The sequence below is a fragment of the Cibotium barometz genome, chromosome 55 (assembly GCF_041138505.1).
Source record: "Cibotium barometz isolate CiBa-2024 chromosome 55, ASM4113850v1, whole genome shotgun sequence".
Taxonomy (NCBI): domain Eukaryota; kingdom Viridiplantae; phylum Streptophyta; class Polypodiopsida; order Cyatheales; family Cibotiaceae; genus Cibotium; species Cibotium barometz.
The window spans coordinates 22,467,386-22,488,608 of record NC_141100.1 but is presented as its reverse complement, the minus strand read 5'-3'; the positions used below and the strand labels follow the sequence as shown (position 1 = coordinate 22,488,608).

At 39.5% G+C, this 21,223-nt stretch overlaps 1 protein-coding gene across 1 annotated transcript; it reads left to right on the top strand.

Annotated features, from left to right (window-relative positions):
• Positions 1–16,329: 16,329 nt before the first annotated feature.
• Positions 16,330–20,196, top strand: LOC147607514 (uncharacterized). The gene is made up of 2 exons (XM_086790664.1): positions 16,330–18,457; positions 19,490–20,196. The coding sequence occupies exon 1, from the start codon at positions 16,876–16,878 to the stop codon at positions 18,427–18,429; it is 1,554 nt and encodes a 517-aa protein (XP_086646790.1). The 5' UTR covers positions 16,330–16,875; the 3' UTR covers positions 18,430–18,457; positions 19,490–20,196.
• The last annotated feature ends 1,027 nt before the right edge of the window (positions 20,197–21,223 follow it).

Genomic DNA, 21,223 nt, shown 5'->3' with positions numbered 1-21,223 from the left:
GTACGCATATAGATGTGGATGTATGATGTGGATGTGCATGTAGATGTGGATGTGAAAGTGTTACTTTTATCATCCATGAATTTCAATTTCATGGATGTAGATGTGGATGTATGGATGTGAATGTGGATGTGGATGTGGATATATGTATGAATGTGAATATATGATATGTGATGTGAAGGAATCTGAAGTGATGAGATGGAAAATGATGTGATGGGATGAGTACACATATAAATGGAATGTGGAATAAGTAATGTGGATTGATGAGGGATAATGTGGAAAAATGAGAGTTTATATAGAAACTGTATTTGTAAACTGTTTGTAAATACTGTTTGTAAATGGCTGTTTTATGTCAAGAATGCTGGGGAAGCATTTTGACCGTCTTGTGATTAAGGTCGTGGAGACCTAACTGATAAAGTTGCAACTGCTGACAGAGAGTCAATGGTGGACGTCTCGCGTAGCAAGGTCGGCCGAGGTCTTGACCAGCCTCGGTTCGATTAAAATGGTGAGCTTCCGGTACGGTGGATGAGGGACCAAGGAAGCGGCCTATGAGTGAAGCGCTAGGTCACCTGCGAAGGATCCTAGAGGGTGCTGACCATATGGTGCTCGGGCTTTGGGTCGCTTAGGATACCCATGCGTGCGTCGAGGAAGATATTGAAACAAGGAGTAAGAGTTGTTTTGTGAAACCGGGCATGGATCTGGTTGATTGACCTTGCTAGTCTTCAATGGATGAGTCCATGGCTCTTTATGTGGATCTGTTGGTTGATCTTGCTGATCTTCAACGAGAGTCCATCTGGATTTTTATAAGTGATTATATTGTCGAGTATTATGGGCTAGGAACTATTGAAAAGGCCCCTAAGTGGACAGGTGGTGAGCGTTCTAGTTGCCAATGATGCCATAGATACTCTGATGAAGGAATGATGGAAAATTAAGAATCAACCGGATAATTTGGAAGATTGTGATCAGTGATACTATGGTTTCATTAAAGGATTGTTTTAAAACTGATTGAATCTGTGAAAAAGGCAATTTCATATTGGGTGTGTAAGTGGTGTGACTAGTTTTATTTTTGCATGAATATCTGGCTAGGGGGCCTGGGAACTCTTTTCCTTGGTACCTGGGACAAAACCTAACCAAATTCCTAATTGGATCCCATCACTACAGTGGTTGGGCGGTTGGCTAACCCATGGGACTGGATGGGGTTAGGCTGGACTGATGGATCCGTAAATCGAGACTCAATTTCTGTTATTACGATAGATAAAGTAAATCCCGGATAGTAATTGTTCTATGGATAGGAATCAACGGCTGTGCCTCTTTGATGGGGAAAAAAGCGTTGATCCCAATGATCCAAGTGTAAGTTTCTTCCTTGATCTGACTGAGTATCTTTATAGGTACAATCGGATCAGCTTGATCAGTAATGGTCTTGACTACGTTAGAGTAAAAAGTTATCCTGGTGGAATCGCCCGTGCTTTCCGGGTAAGAGAAGTTTTTCCGAGTCCGGTTTTTGGAAAAATCGACGGATTAGTCTCTTGTCCGGACATCCGTGGACGAGGCCCCAAATGTGGGACCCCTGTCCCACGCGAGAAGTGCTACTTCCGCTCTGCTAGTATCCCGAATCCGTTGCTCGGTGGGAATAGGGATAATGTCAATATTTAGTAGGGTTGAAAAATATGTAGGCCCAAAGTATTGTTACAGGTTTGTCGAAATTCAAAGTTGATGGAATGCACAAAGTATGTGAAGCATATGCCAATTAGGAAAAAATATGAAAATGCATTTCCACATGATAAGAATACCAATTGGGAAGCAATCTAAGCATGCCAATTGGGAAAATGGACTAAGCATGCATTTCCACATGATAAGAATGCTAATTCGAAAACAGTCTAAACATGCATCTCCACATGATAAGAATGCCAATTGGGAAGAAACAGTCTAAGTATGCCAATTAGGAAAATAGTCTAAGTATGCATTTCCACATGATAAGGATAATAATGTAAGTCAATGACTTTTGTGTGTGGTGCATTTTGACCAATAAAGATGCCATCTGATCAAAGGATGCTACTATTATGTATCTTTCATTAATGTTCACACTAGAAAGGTGTGGAAAAATTTCATGAAAGAGCGTTTATACACTTTTAGATCTTCAAGGCTAACGGTTAAGAAAGCCATTAGGCCATTCTACCACGTCCACTTGTGCTACATTAAAACAACAATCTATCTAGTAGAATGTCCCTATGGCCATTCTATCCCCCCTTGTGCCAACTAATAAAGGCATGCACATAAATACCTAAGATTAGATGGTGGGGGAGAATATTTCTCTGATGAAAACTATTATCTAAGAGAAGATGGGATAAAGAGCAGTTTACATGTAGTTACACCCCATAACAAAATGGTCTAAACATGCATTTCCACATGATAAGAATAACAATGTAAGTCAAAGACTTTTGTGTGGTGTGTATTTTGATGTTTGGGATCCGGTTGTTGTTACACCTGGTGTACAAAGACCCAAAGCAGTGTTGAGGACACCTGACCGTGATCTAGGTATATGCAAGTCTAGTATACATCCCATCATTATTTATGTATATGTGGTCAAATAAATAGAAGAGATAGGCCCCAATTATTTTAAGGAGGCACTTGGACATAAAAATTGGGAAGATGACATGGATCGGAAGACATGGTTGCATTGGATGCAAGTGAGACATGGAATTTAATGCCTTTGCCTAAGGAGATGAAGAAGGAAACTCGATGCAAGTGGATCCATAAAGTAAAGAAAAATTTAAATAGATCTATGAATAACTACAAGGAAAGGTTAGTAGCCAAAGGATATTCACAGACCTATGGCATTGGCTATGATGGGACTTTTAGTTGGTTTTGCTAAGATGGTAGTCAGTGCTATATGGGTGCAACTAAGGGATGGTATTTACATTAAATGGGTGTAAATATTTTTTTTTTACATGGTGATTTAGAGGAGAAGGTGTACATAGTGCAACCATTAGGATACGAGGACCACATGCACACCCAAATTTTGTTTGTAGGTTGCATAAAACCATATATGGCTTAAAGTAGGCACCTAGATGATGGTTAAACAAGATAAGAGAGTATCTTGTCACTCTTGGATATATCTATATTAGATTTTTCACTCTTGGATATATCTATATTAGGTTTTTCACTTTATGTGAAAAATATTGACAAGGGCATTGTGCTAGTAGTTATCTATGTTAATGACTTGATTATCACATGGGATAGTGAGGTTGATATTCATGAGGTAAATATGCTTCTCAAGAAGAAGCTTGAAATGAAATATTTGGGTGAGTTACGACGATACTTCCAAGGTATAGATGTGATTAGATCACTTGATGGTATTTGGATTTTATAAAGGGAGTATACTTTGGACATACTATCCAAGTATGGAATGATATGTTTGTTAAGAATTCAGCATGGCACCTTAAGAATAGTTATGGTATGCATGACCTAAACCCTAATTTCCATGATTAAGAAACCCTAATCCTATGGTGGGTGAAACCTAAGTAAACACATAATGATGAAGAGCTAAAATAATTAAGCTTAACTTAAGTACAATCAGGTTACAAGATTGAAACTTGTACTCATAGAGAGGCTTGAGTGCAGCTTAATTCCATTGCTTGAAAATGACACCTTTTATACAAGGGAGGTACAAATTTTGTATATGTGCTCATGTGGGATAATATCCAAGTGTGATGTGGTTGCATGATCATGATCCTGGTCCTCTACTCATGCCTTGCTAATCAATGGCACCACAACTCTCAACACCCCCCCTTGGTGCCATGATGTATAGGCCACTACAAGGTGTTTGGATGTGAGTTACAAAGATCCATCACTCCCCCTTAGTTAAACATTCTACTTAAGGTGGTCAGCCCCCTGGGGTACATAAATTGCTACCCTCAAGTGGTCAACTGTGTGATAAAAACAAAAGACTAGGTCTACTCATTTGGTGACCTTTTATAATCATGGGCTAAGGTGGTGAGTCTTATTTATGTAGCTTTGGTTTTAGAAGAAATTCTCGTCGTGGGTCCTCTGATAAAGACCCCACGTAGTTGGCTTCCTGGTTCTTCAGTTTGCATTCTTCTTCTTTGTGTCCAAGTTTGTTGCAATGTCCACATTTAGGCTTGTATTTGAGTCTGCATTCGCTTTTGAAGTGTCCTTTCCTTCCGTAATGGTAGCATTCTTTTGTGCCATTGTTGGTGTAGAGTGCTTGTTCCCTTCTGGTAACTTTTGTTCCATTCTTTAGCCTCTTCTCTTCTTTAAGTAGTATAGGGATGAAATACAACCCTCAAATGTTGGTTCAAGTAAATTCTTTAGAGTGGTCACTAGTGCACCATATTCCTCAGGCATCCTTTTTAAAAGTATAGCAAGTGCATCCTTTTCACATATCTTTGCATCAATGCCATCCAATTGCGTCATGATACTTTTCATTTTGCTTATTAATTGTGCTAGTGACTCATGAAATTTAATCTCTAAGCCATAAGATTTTATTTCAAATGGATTTCTTGATTTTTTACCTTGGAAAAAATATTAAATTGAACTAATCCCATGCTAGTTTTGCCGTGGTTTTGGAATCAATGTGATGAATAAGGTTTGTTCCTAAGTTAAATCCAAATAATGATAGTGCTTGTTCAACTTTTTCAATCCAATACTTAGTTGGATTAGTGGGTGCATTCTCCTTAATTAATTTCCATAGTTTTTTTGTGCATGGGAAGATACTTCATTTGTGTGGCCTAGGTGTGAAATCCTTCCCTAGAGCACTTCTCAACATTCATGATAGTGCCTAATGCCATTGCAAAGGTCTTACCAGAGTTTGACGCTCGGTAGTGTCTAATTACCTAAAATTGGCAATGCAGTGGACCTTTAAGTTCAAACACATGCAATGATGTGATTTGAATGCATGTGAGTGTTTACAAGTGTCAAATATCAATTCCACTTATGATTTACAGCATCAATTTTTACTTTGGATGGTTAATTGACTACTAATTGCACTAATGAAGCCTTAATTACAGCGACTCGAGTATCATGGTAGCTTCTTGGAGGATTCAATTGAGCGAGAGGAAAGAAATTTTAATGGGGATTTTTACATAGCCCCCTTGCTGTTGATGAGGAATAATGGCATAGGGAAAATATCCAGCTCAAATGACCAAAACATTAGTCAATATTTGGGAATGAGAAGGTGACTGAATTACTTGCTCTACAGCCTACACAGTGGACCATTTAACATTAGATTTGAGATGTAGGATCCCTATGGCGACATATACCAAATTCACATCACCTACTATAGAAGCTTCTCCCTCACAAAATGATAATGCCCCCCCTCAATGTGCTTCGTCCTAGCATGATATAGTGGGTTATTAGATATTTCTCATGCTATCACAATAAATAACAACGAATCTATCCATAGTCTCACCCATATGTGTGCAAGTAGCCTCTATAACCAACCTACCTCACATGCTTCCATAGCAGCTACGTAGCCTACGGTTAGTTGCTTCTTGATGCTCTAATTAACAATAGCACTCCCAAAAGAAAATATAAATCCACTGGTAGATCTGTTGTCTAAGACACTACCGACCCAATCTATATCCATGTATATGTACTCCAAATGAGGTCATAAAAAAGTCCATAGTGTATTGTGGACATGAATATCCTCCTAGCCGCATCAAGGTGTGGCTTTCTTAGGTCTTGCATAAACTGACTCACCAATGCAACTACATAGGTCAAATATGGCTCGGTGATAGTTATGTAAATCAAATTCCCTATATATAATGTGCCTGTACATAGTAGGGCCTATATTTATGGTGTTCTACTCCAATGGCACTAAGATTGAGATTGGCTTACAACCTTGTGGAGAATTATGATTCCATTGAGGGCAAGGCATGTGAGTAGAGGACTAGGATCAAGAGTATGCAGCCACATCACATGTGTATATTATCCCACATGAGCACACATACAAAAGTTATACCTCCCTCATATGAAAGGGTTCATGTTCAAGTAATGGAATTAAGCTTCTCTCAAGCCTCTCTATGAGTACAAGTTTCAATCTTGTAGCCTAATTGTGCTTGAGTCAAGCTTAATTGGTTTAGCTCTTCATCATTATGTGTGTACCTACATTGCACCCATTATAGGATTAGAGTTTCTTAATCATGGTAATTAGGGTTTAGGTCATGCATACCATAGCCATGCTTGAGGTGTCATGCTCGATTCTTGACATGGTATCAGAGCCTCCCTCTCCTCTTTCAGCTTCTCTAAATCATTCTTAGAGGATCAAGCTGCCCGTTGACACATCTACACAAAGGCATTGGGTACAAAAGCTCCGTAGGTTCATGAGCTTACTTGAAGTGCATTGTATGAAGTTGAGCTCAAGGGAGAGCATTGAGAGGCTAAGTAGGTGCTATGGCAACATGTGAGGTAGCTTGGTTGTGGAAGCTACTTGCACACATATGGGTGAGCCCATGGATAGGTATGTTGTTATTTATTGTGATAGCATGAGAAATATCTATAACCTACTGTATCATGCTAGGACGACGCACATTGAGGTGCATTATCATTTTGTGAGGGAGAAGATTCTAGCAAGTTCAGCTTACTCGAAGTGCATGGTATGAAGTTGAGCTCAAGGGAGAGTGTTGAGATATTGAATTCAACTAGTGTAGATGTAGACAGATATGGATGACACGCTAGGATGACAACTTTGCACTTATGCCATTGGCTTGGTCAGTAAGATAATGGGGTGTGAGTGGAATAAAGACAAGGTGGATGTTTATCAATCATCAGCTTATACCACTAAAAAGGTATGAAGAGGTGGCCTAAGGGTGAGTCAATGGTCCTTATCCAGGATGGTTTAGATGAGGAAACAATAGAAACAAGTTCAATGGGATCTAGTCAAAAGAGGTTCCTATACAAAAATCCCCCAAATAAATAGCTGAGGAAAGGCCATCAATCACAAAAGTGTTCTTATACAAAAAGAGTTTCCTATACAAAAAGCACCCAAACAAATGGCCCAAGAAAGGCCAGTAATCCCATAAGGTGTGGGAGAATAACTCAATGTAAAAAATTACATTGAGAAACTTGAAACAACAAAGGATTTGAGTAGAGAAGCCCAAGACAAAATTGAACAAAATCTAAAGAGTAGTAAAACTCTTGATACATTGTACCCCCAATAGGAGATAAGGCAAAAACGAGAATTGGACATTCTAAAGCCAATTTAAGAACAAGGGGTGGAGCAAGAACTTAGCTCCATGAACGGGTTAAGAGTTGACCTCGTGAATATAATTTTTGGAACAATGGATGAGGTATGAAAGATCCATGCCCCCTCCGCGCAACGAATTCGGGGGTGCTAGCAGTGGAAGTAGCACTTCTTGCGCAGGGCAGAGCCTCTCACTCGGGGCCTCGCCCACGGATATCCGGACAAGAGACTAATCCCTCGGTTCTTCCAAAACCAAACCCGGAAAAACTTCCCTTGCCTAGAAAGCACGGGCGGTTCCTTCAGGATATTTTTATTCTAACGTAGTCAAGAGCCTTAACTAACCGAACTGATCCAACCAAACCCGTAAGTCACATGGTCAGATCAAGGAAAAGACTTGCAGTTTGATCATAGAGACCAACGCTTTTTTCCTCATCGAGAGGCACAGCCGTTGATCCTTTTCCATAGAACAAGGATTGTCTGGGATTTACTTCATCTATCGTACCATAACAGAATTGAGTCTCATTTTAGGGATCCATCAGTCCAACCTAACCCCATCCAGTCCCATGGGTTAGCCAACCACCCAACCACTGTAGTGATAGGGCCTATTTAGGAATTTGGTTATGTTTTGTCCTCCTGGGTACCAGGGAAAAGAGTTCCCAGGTCCCCTAGCTGGCGCTTCATGCAAACTTTAAGATAGTCACACCACTTACACACCCAATATGAAATTACCTTTTTCACAGATTCAGTTGTCTTTAAAACAATCTTTTAATGAAACCATAAAATATAAAAATTCAATCATAACCCCACCCCCCCACCCCGTTAGGAATTCTAAATAAACTACTAACCTTTTCATTTACTAACTAGGCCTTCTTATTCCTTCCAGAGGAACAAAGACCATTGAATGTCACTCTATATCACAAGCCATCAACAAAGCTTGTTCATTCTCCCCACACAACGCTCTTCCACACGATCATGAGGACACGATCGACATCAGGAAAGAAGGGAATGTTAACCCATTCCTAGGGTTAACAAGAGCTACTACCATTATCTTATATCAAGGAGTCAAGTTAGATGCACCAAAAGATCATACATTCAAGATATGAAGCAGTGGTGTCCAAATCTACAACTTGGACGAGCGCCCGTAATAGTGTGATGGAATACTTAAGGCGATTCCCACTTCAAGAGCGTGTGGTAGCAAGTTAGGATGAAGTCCCAAGTGATGTACTTTTTGGATATATTATGAAAGTAATCACTGTAATAGCATTAGGCCTCTTATGAGCCTAAAGTGCCCAAACGGCCATAGTTTAAGTGAGTGTGAACACTTATGGCCATGTATATAAGTGAATTTCTCTTATAATACAAGGATACTCTCCCATTGTGCAATAGAGTCTTGCTCTTGCTAATCCTCTTGGTAATCTCTCTCCCTAATGCATGCTAATGAGTGTGTGTGAGTAAAGTGAGGTGAGAGGAGGGACGAGTACCCATAGTGCAATGCGGTAGTGTGAAAACGCTCGCTGCTGGAGGCACGATGGAATTGCTTCTCAAGGAGTTGTAGAGCTTGGAGACCTCAAGGGTTACGAGCTCAGCCATTGGAAAAATCTTCATGACAGTTACGGTTCATCAGGTAATCTCTTTTGGATATGTTTCAAGGAGAGTTAGGGTGATCCATCAACAATCTTGCTATAGCTTTCCACTTTAGATGTCATTCTACTTTTATAGTAATCCTTTGTTATATGCTTTGGTGTTACCACAGTAATAGCACTCCATGCTATTTTTACTCTGATTTCTTTGCCAACCATCTCGAACTCTCTAGCTTTCCTCCTCTAAAGTGGCTTCTTCCTCCTATAATGTGATTAACAACAAGTCATCGTCGTCAACTTGAGATCTACGAGAGGTGAGGGCATCAGTTTCAATGAGTATAGTATATCTTTTTGCCTTGGTACTTATGCTATGCAGCCTTAACCATGGTATCCCATGTATCCTTAGGTGTCATTGTATTGTGTATATTACAAATCATAGCATCCAACACATGCTAATAGGCAACTAATACATCACTTTGCTGGATTTCTCATGCCAAGCCTTAAAGGCCTATCGCCTATTGAGAGGAGTGACATTTTCTTCTAGAGACTAAGGCTCCTTCTCGTCACCTAAGACAAACTAATTATATCATTTTCCATGAGCAAGTTTCTCATCCTAAACTTCCATGCTTGGAAGTTGTTCTTATCTAGCTTCTTGCTCACAATCTATTATAAACTAACAGACATGATTACCTACACCGACTTATAAAATAGCTATAAAAACTTTTACACTTATAGAAAACTCCCACAACCTCATGTGGTACTGTAAACATTTTATATACTACCATTGTATGTGAACCAATCACATATACATACATCCACCAACAACCTACAAACCTTAGATTCTATGCATACATAATGTTTTGTAACCAAGTTTTGTTGTAATTATGCACATAACTAGGAATTGGGCATACATAATCAAAATCAACACTTCCATAGGTGTCTTTAAAAAACTTAAAGAGCCAAAAAATTTTTCGAAATGGCCTCAAAACCACACATATAATGCCTCTCTAATTAACCACAAAGGGAACCTCAGGATGTGACAGTGAACCTTACTATTGTGCCTGCCTATTGCTTTGACTAGCAAGCTACCTGCAAATATTTACGTCCAAATCAAAGGGAAAGAGATGGAATTACACTCATCCATGTACCGCTTCCTTAGCATGCCTCTTAATCTCTTCATGTAAACCGGCAGTCTGATACCATGAGAAGTATATGAGCAAGAGGGTGAGCTTGAGCTCCTTGTTCGCAAGAAAACACAGACACACACAAGGGAGTAGACAAGCACACCCACGACAGATGGATGGCTAATTTTTTTTCTATTTTTTATAACCATAACATAAAGATAAAAGTACATAATATAAGGGAAAGAACTCTCCTACTAAAAATATACAAGGTTGGTCCATAATGTGAACCTAACTACATGAGTTGGTGCTATAACAACCTCTAGTAAACTAAATTGGCTGTCACACATTGCTTGTAAACCACTTACAGTATATTACCCATAATCTCACCAACCATGCTAGTGGCATAAGTGTGGAGCTATCATCCTAGTGTGCCATCCATATCTGCACTGAATATCTCAACATAGGTTTCCTTATTTGAAGAAGCTCTTGTGTTGAAACCCAAAGAAACTTCAATGTGGTTTGTTACTTAGGTTGCTCCTCCTTCTATGGCATTGTGTTAATGTTGCCCAATGGGTTCTTGGTTTGTGAGCCATCACTTTTATCACTTGTATTAAGCAGCCAATTGCTAGATCCATTGTGGTTCATGTTGGTTCTTCCGATGTGGACAATGTTTCAATGTTGATAAAGGTGTTTATTTTTTCAAAGTAGAACACCATACCTAATGTCACTCTCTTTGCCACTAGCTAATCTAAGCTATATACCCCTTTCATATTGCTTATGCAATCTCTCAAGTTAGATATTAGAGTCTTTTGGGTAGTGGGGAGCTCCTTTGGTGATACTCGAGAAATAGCATAGTAACCAAAAGACCTTTTGTGGACATAGGCCAGGTATACTTGCCAATGGACTAAATTTTCTTCTGGAATGATCCCACCATTTTTGACACCACAAATCTCATTCTTTGCTCTGATGGCAATGTTGGAATAGGTACATAGGCCTTGAGAGATGGTAGAGGTGATACCCCGCGAAGTAGCATGATAAAACCAAAAGACCTTTTGAGGATGTGGGCCAAGTATTCATGTAAATGACTTACACTTTCTTTTGGAATAATCCCACCAATTTTGACACCACAGATCTCATTCTTTGCTCAAATGGGTGCACCTATTGCTTCTATGGCTTATAACTTCTACAAGGAGGCATTTTTCCTCATCTTATTTCTCTCTGTGCAAACTTACAACTATGTCTTCAATTGCCAGTTGGATATAATGTAGCATCAACTTCCCTCTTCATTCTTGCACCTTGACCAAGTTTTTTCCACTTTTCTATCCCATAGACTCTATGTTGCCAATCAAATATATTACTTTAAAGAACAAAAAGTTTTAAAACTAAAGCAAAAATGTGAGAAAAAAAATTATCAACTATAGTAATTTTATGGTTCAATTTTTGAAAAGAAAAAAGTCGATTGAAATTTTTACTAGCCTTGAAATTAACGGTGGAGATTTTGAGAATTTTAGTTTCAAAAATGATTGGTATGTATATTTTTAAAGGGAAATATGGCCAAGGTAAAACCTTTCCTTATTTTTTATACATACCAATCAAAAATGATTGGTATGTATATTTTTAAAGGGAAATATGGCCAAGGTAAAACCTTTCCTTATTTTGATTGGTTAGGAAAAATAATTTTTTCTAACACCAAACCATAGAAGTTGACTCACATTTGGAGGAAGATGTCAGGAGTGAGGAGAGACTTGGACTCTGCAAAGAGGGGGATTTTCAAAGCAAGAGACACAAAGAGTATGGGCACAGGGATGTAATATGTCAAGATTTCCCAAGGGTCATGAAAATATTTTGGGAAAACATAAGTCGTGGTTCCTCACACTCGGATGCCACATCACCAACGGTGAGCTTTATATATGCACAAAATGGACAAAAATACTTTTAAAAAATCTAGTAGGCAATTTAGCACTTTTACATATAAAATTTTTTATCTAAAATTTTTAAAAAGGGTCTTGACATGGTAAACCCCCTCCAACCCCCCCCCCCCCCCCACACACACACACACACACTCGCTCCTTTTTCCCCTTCCTCGTAACAAACTTAGAAGGGTAAAAAAGTAAGGTTGGGTGTAGCAATTTTTAGTGAGATTTGGGGAAATTTTCCATATGGGTAACTTGGTCACAACCCATAATTTATATGTCACTTAATGAAACATTCCAAGCTTTAATTTGAGACCAAAAAATAACAAAATTTTTAAAAATCATTGAACAAACACAAATGAAAATTTCCTAGCGACATATATACCTTAAATTATATAGCGTAGTGAAGTTCATTTAAAAACACTAAAATTTTGTTATGTGCGTATGTACAATAAGGTGGAAAGTGCATTGAGCTTCAAATAAAACAAAGAAGAGAAGAAGTTGACAAGACTTGCTCTTATCTAGGGGTATGCAATGTTGTGTTACATTTTTTGGGACATGTTTGGGGGCACACTCCATAACTTTCTCTAGTTTTGTTGAAAATTTGCAGCAATTCATTAACATTGTTTGAAACATATGGAGTTACTACATAGTGGTATTGAAATAGTGATCTTGATTATAGTTTGATTCATCATAGAATGGATGTAATTGAAAATATTCAATTGATCTTTTAATAACTCTAACATTATTTATCATAATGGGTTGCTTAATTTTCCATGCACTTCTTCAAAAAAAGGCCCACAAAAATGCAAAAGGCCTTGATGAATTTATCAATCCACAAGATACACTTTAATAAACACCCATACTTAGCATTTTATTTGACCATGTCTTGGCAGGACTATGTAAAATACTATAATACTACAAAAATACTTTGTTATGTTGTCAAAATGAGGACTGTTCCCTCTCTAAAATTTTCATAGTGATGCAATTTGTTGATAGAATTTACAAAGCGATTTAGATATACCATTATATCAATCAATTAATTTTGCTAGTCCACAATTCATATATGCACTTCAAAATAGGAAAAATGATATGTAGCAATTAGTTTTTGGGAAGTGACTCATGCCTTATCCAAGTGTAGCAACAAAACCATTTAAAAATCTTGCAGATTTGTTCCCTCTTTTTTGTTTTTAGATATGAATGAGAATAAATGTCTCTTTAATAAGAAGGTTCTTTTTTATGTTACCCATTAAAACATATAGAATCTTTAATCTTACTGTAAAATACAAATGTGTATACAATTTGAGATCATGTCTAATCGCATGCAAAGTTTTGACATAACTTACCATGATGGAGGAGTGGAAGCGCATGACCTTTGGGCTAGAATATCCAAAGTACACTCTTCATGTATACTTCATGCTGAGATGGGAGTGCTCATATTCTTACAAAAGATGTGAAAAAGAGAGTGAGCATGCACCCATTAATAATTGCAACCACACTATTTATTGGACCATGAAAAATACTTCAAGTATAAGAAACCAATTTTTAATGGTAGATTGTAATTGCTTGTACCTTTCAATTCAAAGTGGAAGAGCACTAGAGGTATGCACAGTCCACAAGTTTCAAACCTTTTTATGTATAGATGTTAAAAGAGGTTCATGCTTTAGATGGTTACTACATGTCCTTCGTGGGGTTATGACCAAAAAAAAAATTTGTAATGAGCTTTTCATGCTTGCCAACTATGGTGTAGGAAGTTCTTGTCTTTGTGAGTTTGAGTGAGATCACGTATAAATAAGTACTAATATCAAATTGCAAGGATGCCTATGCTTAGGCTACAAAAGGAATATGCATATTTTTAAAAATATGCTTATAATTATTAATGTGTTTATAGTACTCTATTCATTATTTAAAGCAATGAATATAGCTTTGAGTTACTTTTATTAATTCCAAAATCCATACATTAAAAAAGTATACTTTTATCATTTCAATTATTATATAGTTCCCTGTGGTGGATGGTTGATTGTAAAAGTGAAAGGTGAAGTATACTTTTTTTAATGTATGGATTTTGGGATTTATAAAATTAGTATTTCAATGTTGTACTTGCATCTTTTAACATTGCAATCTATTAACAAATTTTATAAAAATGAGTATTCACACCAATGTAATTAACTTGGTTTTTTTTTATTTTCAAAGCACGAATACATGTAACAGTGAAAGGTAAAGGCAATGTTTTAGCATTTTGCCAAGTGTAACATGATATGAGTGGTGCCACAAAGAGAGAGAGAGAGAGAGGTGATGGGGCACCTTTGGTCCTAGGCTCAATCTATGGATTTTATGCCAACATTGATCATTGAAGGGAAAATGACAAATGTTAATTTGTCTTTGAGAGGCAGATACACGCCAATCTTGCAGATTTTGTTATTCATTGAACAACCAAGTTATAGGTGGACCCTTTAGTATTTAACATAGTTTACAAAAGGTTTTAATGGTTGTATAACCAAAAGAGTCAATATTTTCTAGCCCTTGAGTTTAAAGACAAGGCAAAATCAAAACACATTTCCTAATTGATTGACTATGAAAACTACTTGGTGTACCTTCTATAGCTTTGTGTACCTAACAAGTTAACTCACATGGTAACAATGCATGGATGGAATTTGGAACTTGTCATGAGCCTATGAGTGCAAACATATCCTAGTTTGATCATGTATATTATAAGTTTTAAAAGTTGCAACCAAGACTTTGCCAAAAGCTTGAAGGAACTTGTTGTGTAAAGCACCAATATGTACCAATAAAGTCTTAGAGATGTGATACAAATATTTGCAAGTACATGTATATTATGACATCTTAGATACAACATTTTAATATTTATTTTAAAGGGTAGTTTATTAATACTCTAGAATGGAATACCATGAAAGCACGATCGCAAGTAAGTATGCATCTTGTATACATAATTATGCATATAAGTAAGAGATGCATGGGGTCGCACATGATAAACTCTACTTCAATATTAGTAAGAGATGCATGGGGGTGCACATGATAAACTCGACTTCAATTAACTAGCATATAAGTAAGAGATGCATAGGGTTGCACATGATAAACTTGACCTCATGTAACTAGCCTCTTCACATTAACATGCCAACCTTATTAGTAAGAGATGCATGGGGTCGCACATGATAAACTTGACTTCAGTTAACTAGCATGTCAACGTTAACATGCCAAACTTGAATTCCACTTATATTGCACTAAAATAAATGCATGTAGTATAATGTTGAGACCTTTGATACAATGCTAATAAATCCTACGATTTCTATTATTAGCATATCTTTAACACATCTTAGATGCTACAATAGTACAATGAATTATATCCTTTTTTGCGAGAGAAGAACATATATGTGTATATTAGAATGAAGTTACATCACAACAGGATAAGTCCTGTGCTCAAAGCTACCTTGTGCATGTGGTTCTAGTAAATGAATTGTATCATTTACTATAAGTCATGCTCAAAGCTACCTTGTGCCTTGTGGTTCTAGTAAATGAATTATATCGTTTACTAGAAAGAAAATATAATAAAAATTGAAGGCGCCAAGGTGGGCTGTTTTTTTTTGGAAGGGGGGTGTGTTGAAATGATGTAATATGTGAAATGGACGTATGCTCGAGGTTATTTCTTTCATTGGCGATGATGGTTAAACTACACCTCCATTGGTTGTAATTGATGTCTGAGGCATGATTCACAGGTGTTTGCAATTTATAGTTACAAAAATATGATGATTATACTAGTGCAACCTTCCCAAAAATGTTCTAAAATTTTGTGACTACATGTAAATCTAATAAATCATGTCTTCTCTAAGAAGGATGGAAGGAAGGTTCAATAAATATCTGTGTATTTTTATTTTGAAAATTAGCAGAGGAGAACGGGCCTCGAATTTGAAATGTGAGACAGAGTTTTAACCACTTTTGTTGGAGAAAGGCATACTAAAGGACTTTGTGTGTGTGTGTGTGTGTGTGTGTGTGTTGTGGCTCGTGGCCTCTCAAACGGAAGGTAGGCATGGAACAAAGCTTGTTGGAAGTTTGCAACCATGTGAAGCCAAGAAAAAGGGACTTTTCCAAAATTAAGCATTTAGTATGAAGGGTGAAATTTTTATCCCGAGGACTTTGGAAGGCAACATGGAAGCATGGGCTTGGACCCATGCGTGTTGGCCAAGTAGGTAACAGAGGAGCCGAGGCGGTACAACGGCTGAGCGCCCAACTGGTCTGTACGCAGTCCAGATTTTCGGATGACGTGGCGGACGGTGCCTGGCCCAACATGCTCCCTGACTTTAACCAAAGTTCTTAATGAGAACGTGACGTGTCCGCTGTCTAGCAACCTGCACGAGGTGACATGGCGCCGATGGATGCCACGTCGGCGTTTGCTTTGAATGGGGGCCCATATACAAATGCAGCTAGATCTGGAGGCGGCAGCGGCATCGAGCCGCTAAACTAGAGTCGACTAAACTTAGCGGTGGAGTTTAAAAGCCGGCCAAACTCTGTGTTCTCCCCATCATCCATCGCGATGGCGGTTGATTGGAACATTTGAAAGGCCAGCTCTCTATCTCTCTCTCTCCATATCCATTTTATCTATTTTTCTGTCTGCCATCCCTGACCTCAAGCTTACAGGCCTCATTTCGCCACCTATCAAGCTCATTCCGAGCTCTGGCTATGGCGTACCGAGGGTAAACTCGCCTATCCCAGTGTTCTTCTTCTCTATCTGTTCCCTGCTCATCTTATCTTCGCTTCGCCATCGCTACCACCTGAATCTCTATCTCTGGCGGATGATCGTTCAACCAGCTCCTTTTGACAATCAATCATGTCACACGCTTTCATCCTAACCTCTGGCTATGGCGGTTGAGCATCACGCCATCCAAGTTGGCTTCTTCTGCACAGCTTAGCCAGCGATCGCTCATCGGCAATTCCTGTCAGTATGAGCTTCGTCGCCTCATGAAGTTTCCGCTTGAGCCACTTCAACTTCATAGCAGATTTTTCGTCCTCTTCTCTCTCAGGCTGGAGCTTCGACGCAATCGGCGATGGTGGATGTTGATCGGCGCTTCAACGTGGTGCAGCACGCGCACGTCGCAGGCCTCAAGCGACTGTCAGCGAGGGCAAGCAAGGGACCACTTCGCTCAACACCGAGTCCGCGCAAGGGATGCTTCTCCTTTGCCCCACTGGCCCGCACAGTGATGGATTGCCTGCACAAGGGCCAGGTCCAGGTAGCCCGAGGCCTGTCGGAGGAAGACTTCGGTAGAATCGAAGCGCGGTGCGCCTTCACATTTCCTCCCGATTTAAAGGCTATTCTGCAGGAAGGCCTGCCGATCGGCGCCGGATTCCCAGACTGGCGGTCGGGTGGCTTGAAGCAGCTCCGCTTGATGCTCAACCTCCCCATGGCTGGCCTCTCCTACGAAGTGGCCAGAGGCCATTTCTGGCTCAAGCAGTGGGGGCCCAAACCTTCCGACACAGAGCAAGCAGTGAGCATCGCCCGTGCTGCTCTCAGAAAAGCGCCGGTCCTCATACCTGTATACCGGCACTGCTATATCCCCACCTCTCCTAATCTTGCCGGTAACCCTGTCTTCTTTGTCTGCCAAAAGGAGGTCTTCTGCTGCGGCTTCGACCTGGCAAACTTCTTCGAGAATCAGGATTTCGTTTCACCCGATTACGAGCTGCCTTACAATTTTGCACACTTGGATTCAGTGAATGAGAGACCTTCGAGCCTGAGGAGCTCGCAGGGGCAGAGTTTTAGGGTAGACAACAAGCTCAATAACTCCCGAAATGATGAGCTTTCTTCTGCTTACAACAGAGGAGGAGGAGAAGATGCAGATTCTGATGAGCTGACTGGATTGAACTATGAGTACAGGTGCGGGGATTTAACAGGATGGGGTAAAAACTTGGACGCCATGGCCAAGACAAAAGGCCATATTGCACTGCTTAGAAGAAGCTTTGAAGTGCATAACAGCAATAGTAAGGCTTTTAATCACAGCGTCGACCTTTCAAATGAGCATTATGCCAACGACAGATTAGCCTCTGCAAATGCTGCCAAAGTAGGCAGAAGGATTGAGTTTTGGAGCGATCTTGCAGAGAAGAGGCAGAATGGTAATGGGACCATTTCTTTGTCCACGTTAGGGAAGAGGCAGAATGGGAGTTCTGATTACTTAACAGCTGAGGGTAATGACGTCTTCTCTTCCTCCAAGGTGGAGGTCGATTCGGACAAAGCTTCCTATAAGAATTGGAACAAGCAGCCTCCTACTCCTTACTGGCTTGAGAGATATTTTGACGAGATGGCTATGGTGCTCAGAAAGGGGGGTTGGAAAGAAACAGACCTTGCAGAGATATTTGGTGTGGTTTCACCTACACATGGCAAGGAACCCAATCTGCCAATTGATCCACAAAGCATGATGGAGGGGCTAGTGCTGTATGTCAATCTCCTTTCAGATGCCCTCAGAAGAGCAGGCTGGAGCACTGCAGATGTTGCAGAAGCTTTCGATGTGGATCTCACTTTCCACAAAGAGAAAAGGCGCCCTTCCAAAGTCCCTCCCCATGTAGTTGCCAAAATGGGCAAGCTTGCTGATTATGCTGCACGGTTCTGAAGCCCTGTTTCAAGCAAAACACTCCGAGGTAATGCTTCAACTGCTTCTGTGTATGGGGTAAGCGTATCATTGTCCTGGTAGCCCAATCATCAACGGCTCCTTGCTGGTACTCAGTGTTGTTTTTTTTCCAAAAATTCATTGGCCAAAATCTTTATACAGTTACAAAAACTTGTCCAAGTACAATACAATCTTCTGTCTTTTGTAAAGTGTCTTCTGCCAGTACACAAATGCAACATTGTTGATGGATTATACTCTTCTTATCAGGCGATTCATGACCTGTCCTTTTTTAAGCTGCTGGCCATTATTCAAGTTTTGCATTGTCATCATTGGAATAAGAACAATTTGATTTTTACCAACCTTTGAGACAACATTCAATCACACAAGTCATCTGGAGCGTATATGCACATGTGTGTGCAGGTTGTGGAGAGAGAGAGAGAGAGAGAGAGAGAGAGAGAGAGAGAGAGAGAGAGATTTAAATAGATATTTTTGTCTGTTCACTCACTGCACTTCGTAGTATGCTATTAAGCATCACAATGTAAGGAGCAGGTATGTTATGCTGAGGCTAAAGGCCAGTTAATTCTTGTCTTAGTTTGTGAGCAACCAACTTGGCCACAAGGCCTGCGTACTTTATAGACAAGCACATGCCTCAGGTGCTTTGTAAGCCTTCCAGGTAAAAGTTCAGTAAGGCCTTGTGGTTGCAGACACCACTGCAAGGTTGAGGAAGATGCACATATTGCTCTGTTTCATCCACCTGGGTCATGGTTTTCCCATGGCAGGGCCACAGGGCATTCATAGGGTTTGCAGAAAACCAGCTGGGCCCCAATATGCCTGTTTGACCTGTTTGGAATATGGGCTGTAGCCTGTAGAGTGAATTTTGTAGCAGTGTTTTCATGGCCATAAAAGTTATGTGACAATCCATTTTTAGTTTGCTTTATGTCACATTTTTAGGCTCTGTTTGTGACCTTGTATATATGCTTTCAGATCCAGTTATTGCTTGCTCATTGGGCTTAGCGTGGGGCAGACATTCTTCTCCCAATGCTTGCTTGTTGCTGTGTTACAGCCCACCTTTGTTTGTGGAACTGGGGTTTCAAAACATTACTGGAGATAAAGCATGCATTCAATCGCAGCAGCAGTATACATTAAGGTGTTTCTCGGCTGTCAACCAAACGAATGATCAAAATCTGGCATGCCTTCGGTCATATTTTGCCTGGGTGAAACCTGATCTAGTGGGTTGATTATATGGTGCCCCATTTGCTCATTAAGCCGTGCTTTTGGTTGATCAGTCTCTTCCCACATATTGATCTGAGGGTTGTTTATGTTGAAGGCATACTTCTAGTTAGTGTGCCCCCAATAGCCAAACCACATCATACTGATATGATATTGCACTGGCATTTGGCAGCTGGTAAGCTGTGTCTCGTCAAGAGCATAGCTGTAATGTGGATTATTGCATGATGCATCCAAGCACTAACATGAATATGGGTGGTACGCAGCAATTTGGGGTACAAGAGTAGCTTGTATTAGTGCAAAATACATGCTTAAAAGAAGCAGGACATGCTGCTGACACCAGCCCAGGAGTACCTTTTCACTGCAGTAGTTGGCGAGGAAATGAAAGCTGCTGCTTATGATGAGCAGAGTGCCTAAATCTTTTATCTAAAAAAACAAGTGAATGAGAAAACCAATGCCTTGCCCCTACTTGTATCACTAAGGTATGAGACCGTCCATGGTACATAGCCTAAATCAAATCCTGATGGAATGTCTAAGCTTTGTTTACTGTCTGGCCTTACTATTCTGGTGTTATGATAGACAAGGACAGGACCAGCAAGAGTTGATGCAGTTAAAAGTGCTGATACTTGCTGGGACTGATCCTCTCGATGTTAAGATGCATGGTAGGTGCACACAAGAGATTGCTGAAGGGGTTATGGCTCATACAGTATATACCAAACCACTACTTTCCCTGCAATCGGTGTCTGAAAAGTTTTTAAAGACAAGCATACACATCTCCATTACACCCAACTGGTAAAATCAAGAATAAAGAATGTCATAAAATTACACACTATTCGTCATATTTTAAACTACCAGCCAAGTTGCAAAAAATGGCTCCCAATTTCATATTAAAAAGAAATGCCTCCAATTTCGAGAGTCTATCACACCACTGTTTTGCAGAGTAGCCCATGAAGTGTTCTCAAAAAAACACAATTTTCTCAACAAATCATAAAACTTACAGCCTTGCAATTTTGAAGGTTTTTCTTGAGAACTTGCCTTGAAATGGAAATGTACATTGAGTCGATGGAACTAAGAGCCTTTTCTCACAACGGAACTAAGGTGGGGTTTTCAGGGGATTCGGGGAAAAAGGCGGCAATACCAATCAAGGCTAAAACACTGCTAACTACCATAGCCCTTCGTTTCTTGTGTGAAAGGCCAGGCGACATGTCCTCGAAAACCACGGAGACGACCTCCGCCTCGTCTAACTCCACCCTAATAGCCTTTTTCTGACGGGTGTAGTTAACTAGCATTTGTTGGAACTTGGCCACCTTCAACTTAACTGGAAAAACAAAAACCGCCTTTTAGTGTAATTTTCACAGCTCAAATTTAAAAAAACCCATTTTATCTACATTGAATCTTTGCAAAATTTTTTAATTTTCGTTATAAAACCAGTTACTTTATGCATTTTTAAAAAAAAAAGTTATAAAACCAATTAATTTGTGTATTTTTTCAATAAAACCCTATTGAGGGTTGAGGCTCATCCTTTTTTTCACTGGTTAAAAAAAATACTTTTGATGTAGATATTGAGAGC

What these genes read in the sequence shown, in the direction of transcription:
- LOC147607514 (XM_086790664.1), top strand. Translation starts at nt 16,876, where the DNA reads ATGGTGGATGTTGATCGGCGCTTCAACGTGGTGCAGCACGCGCACGTC.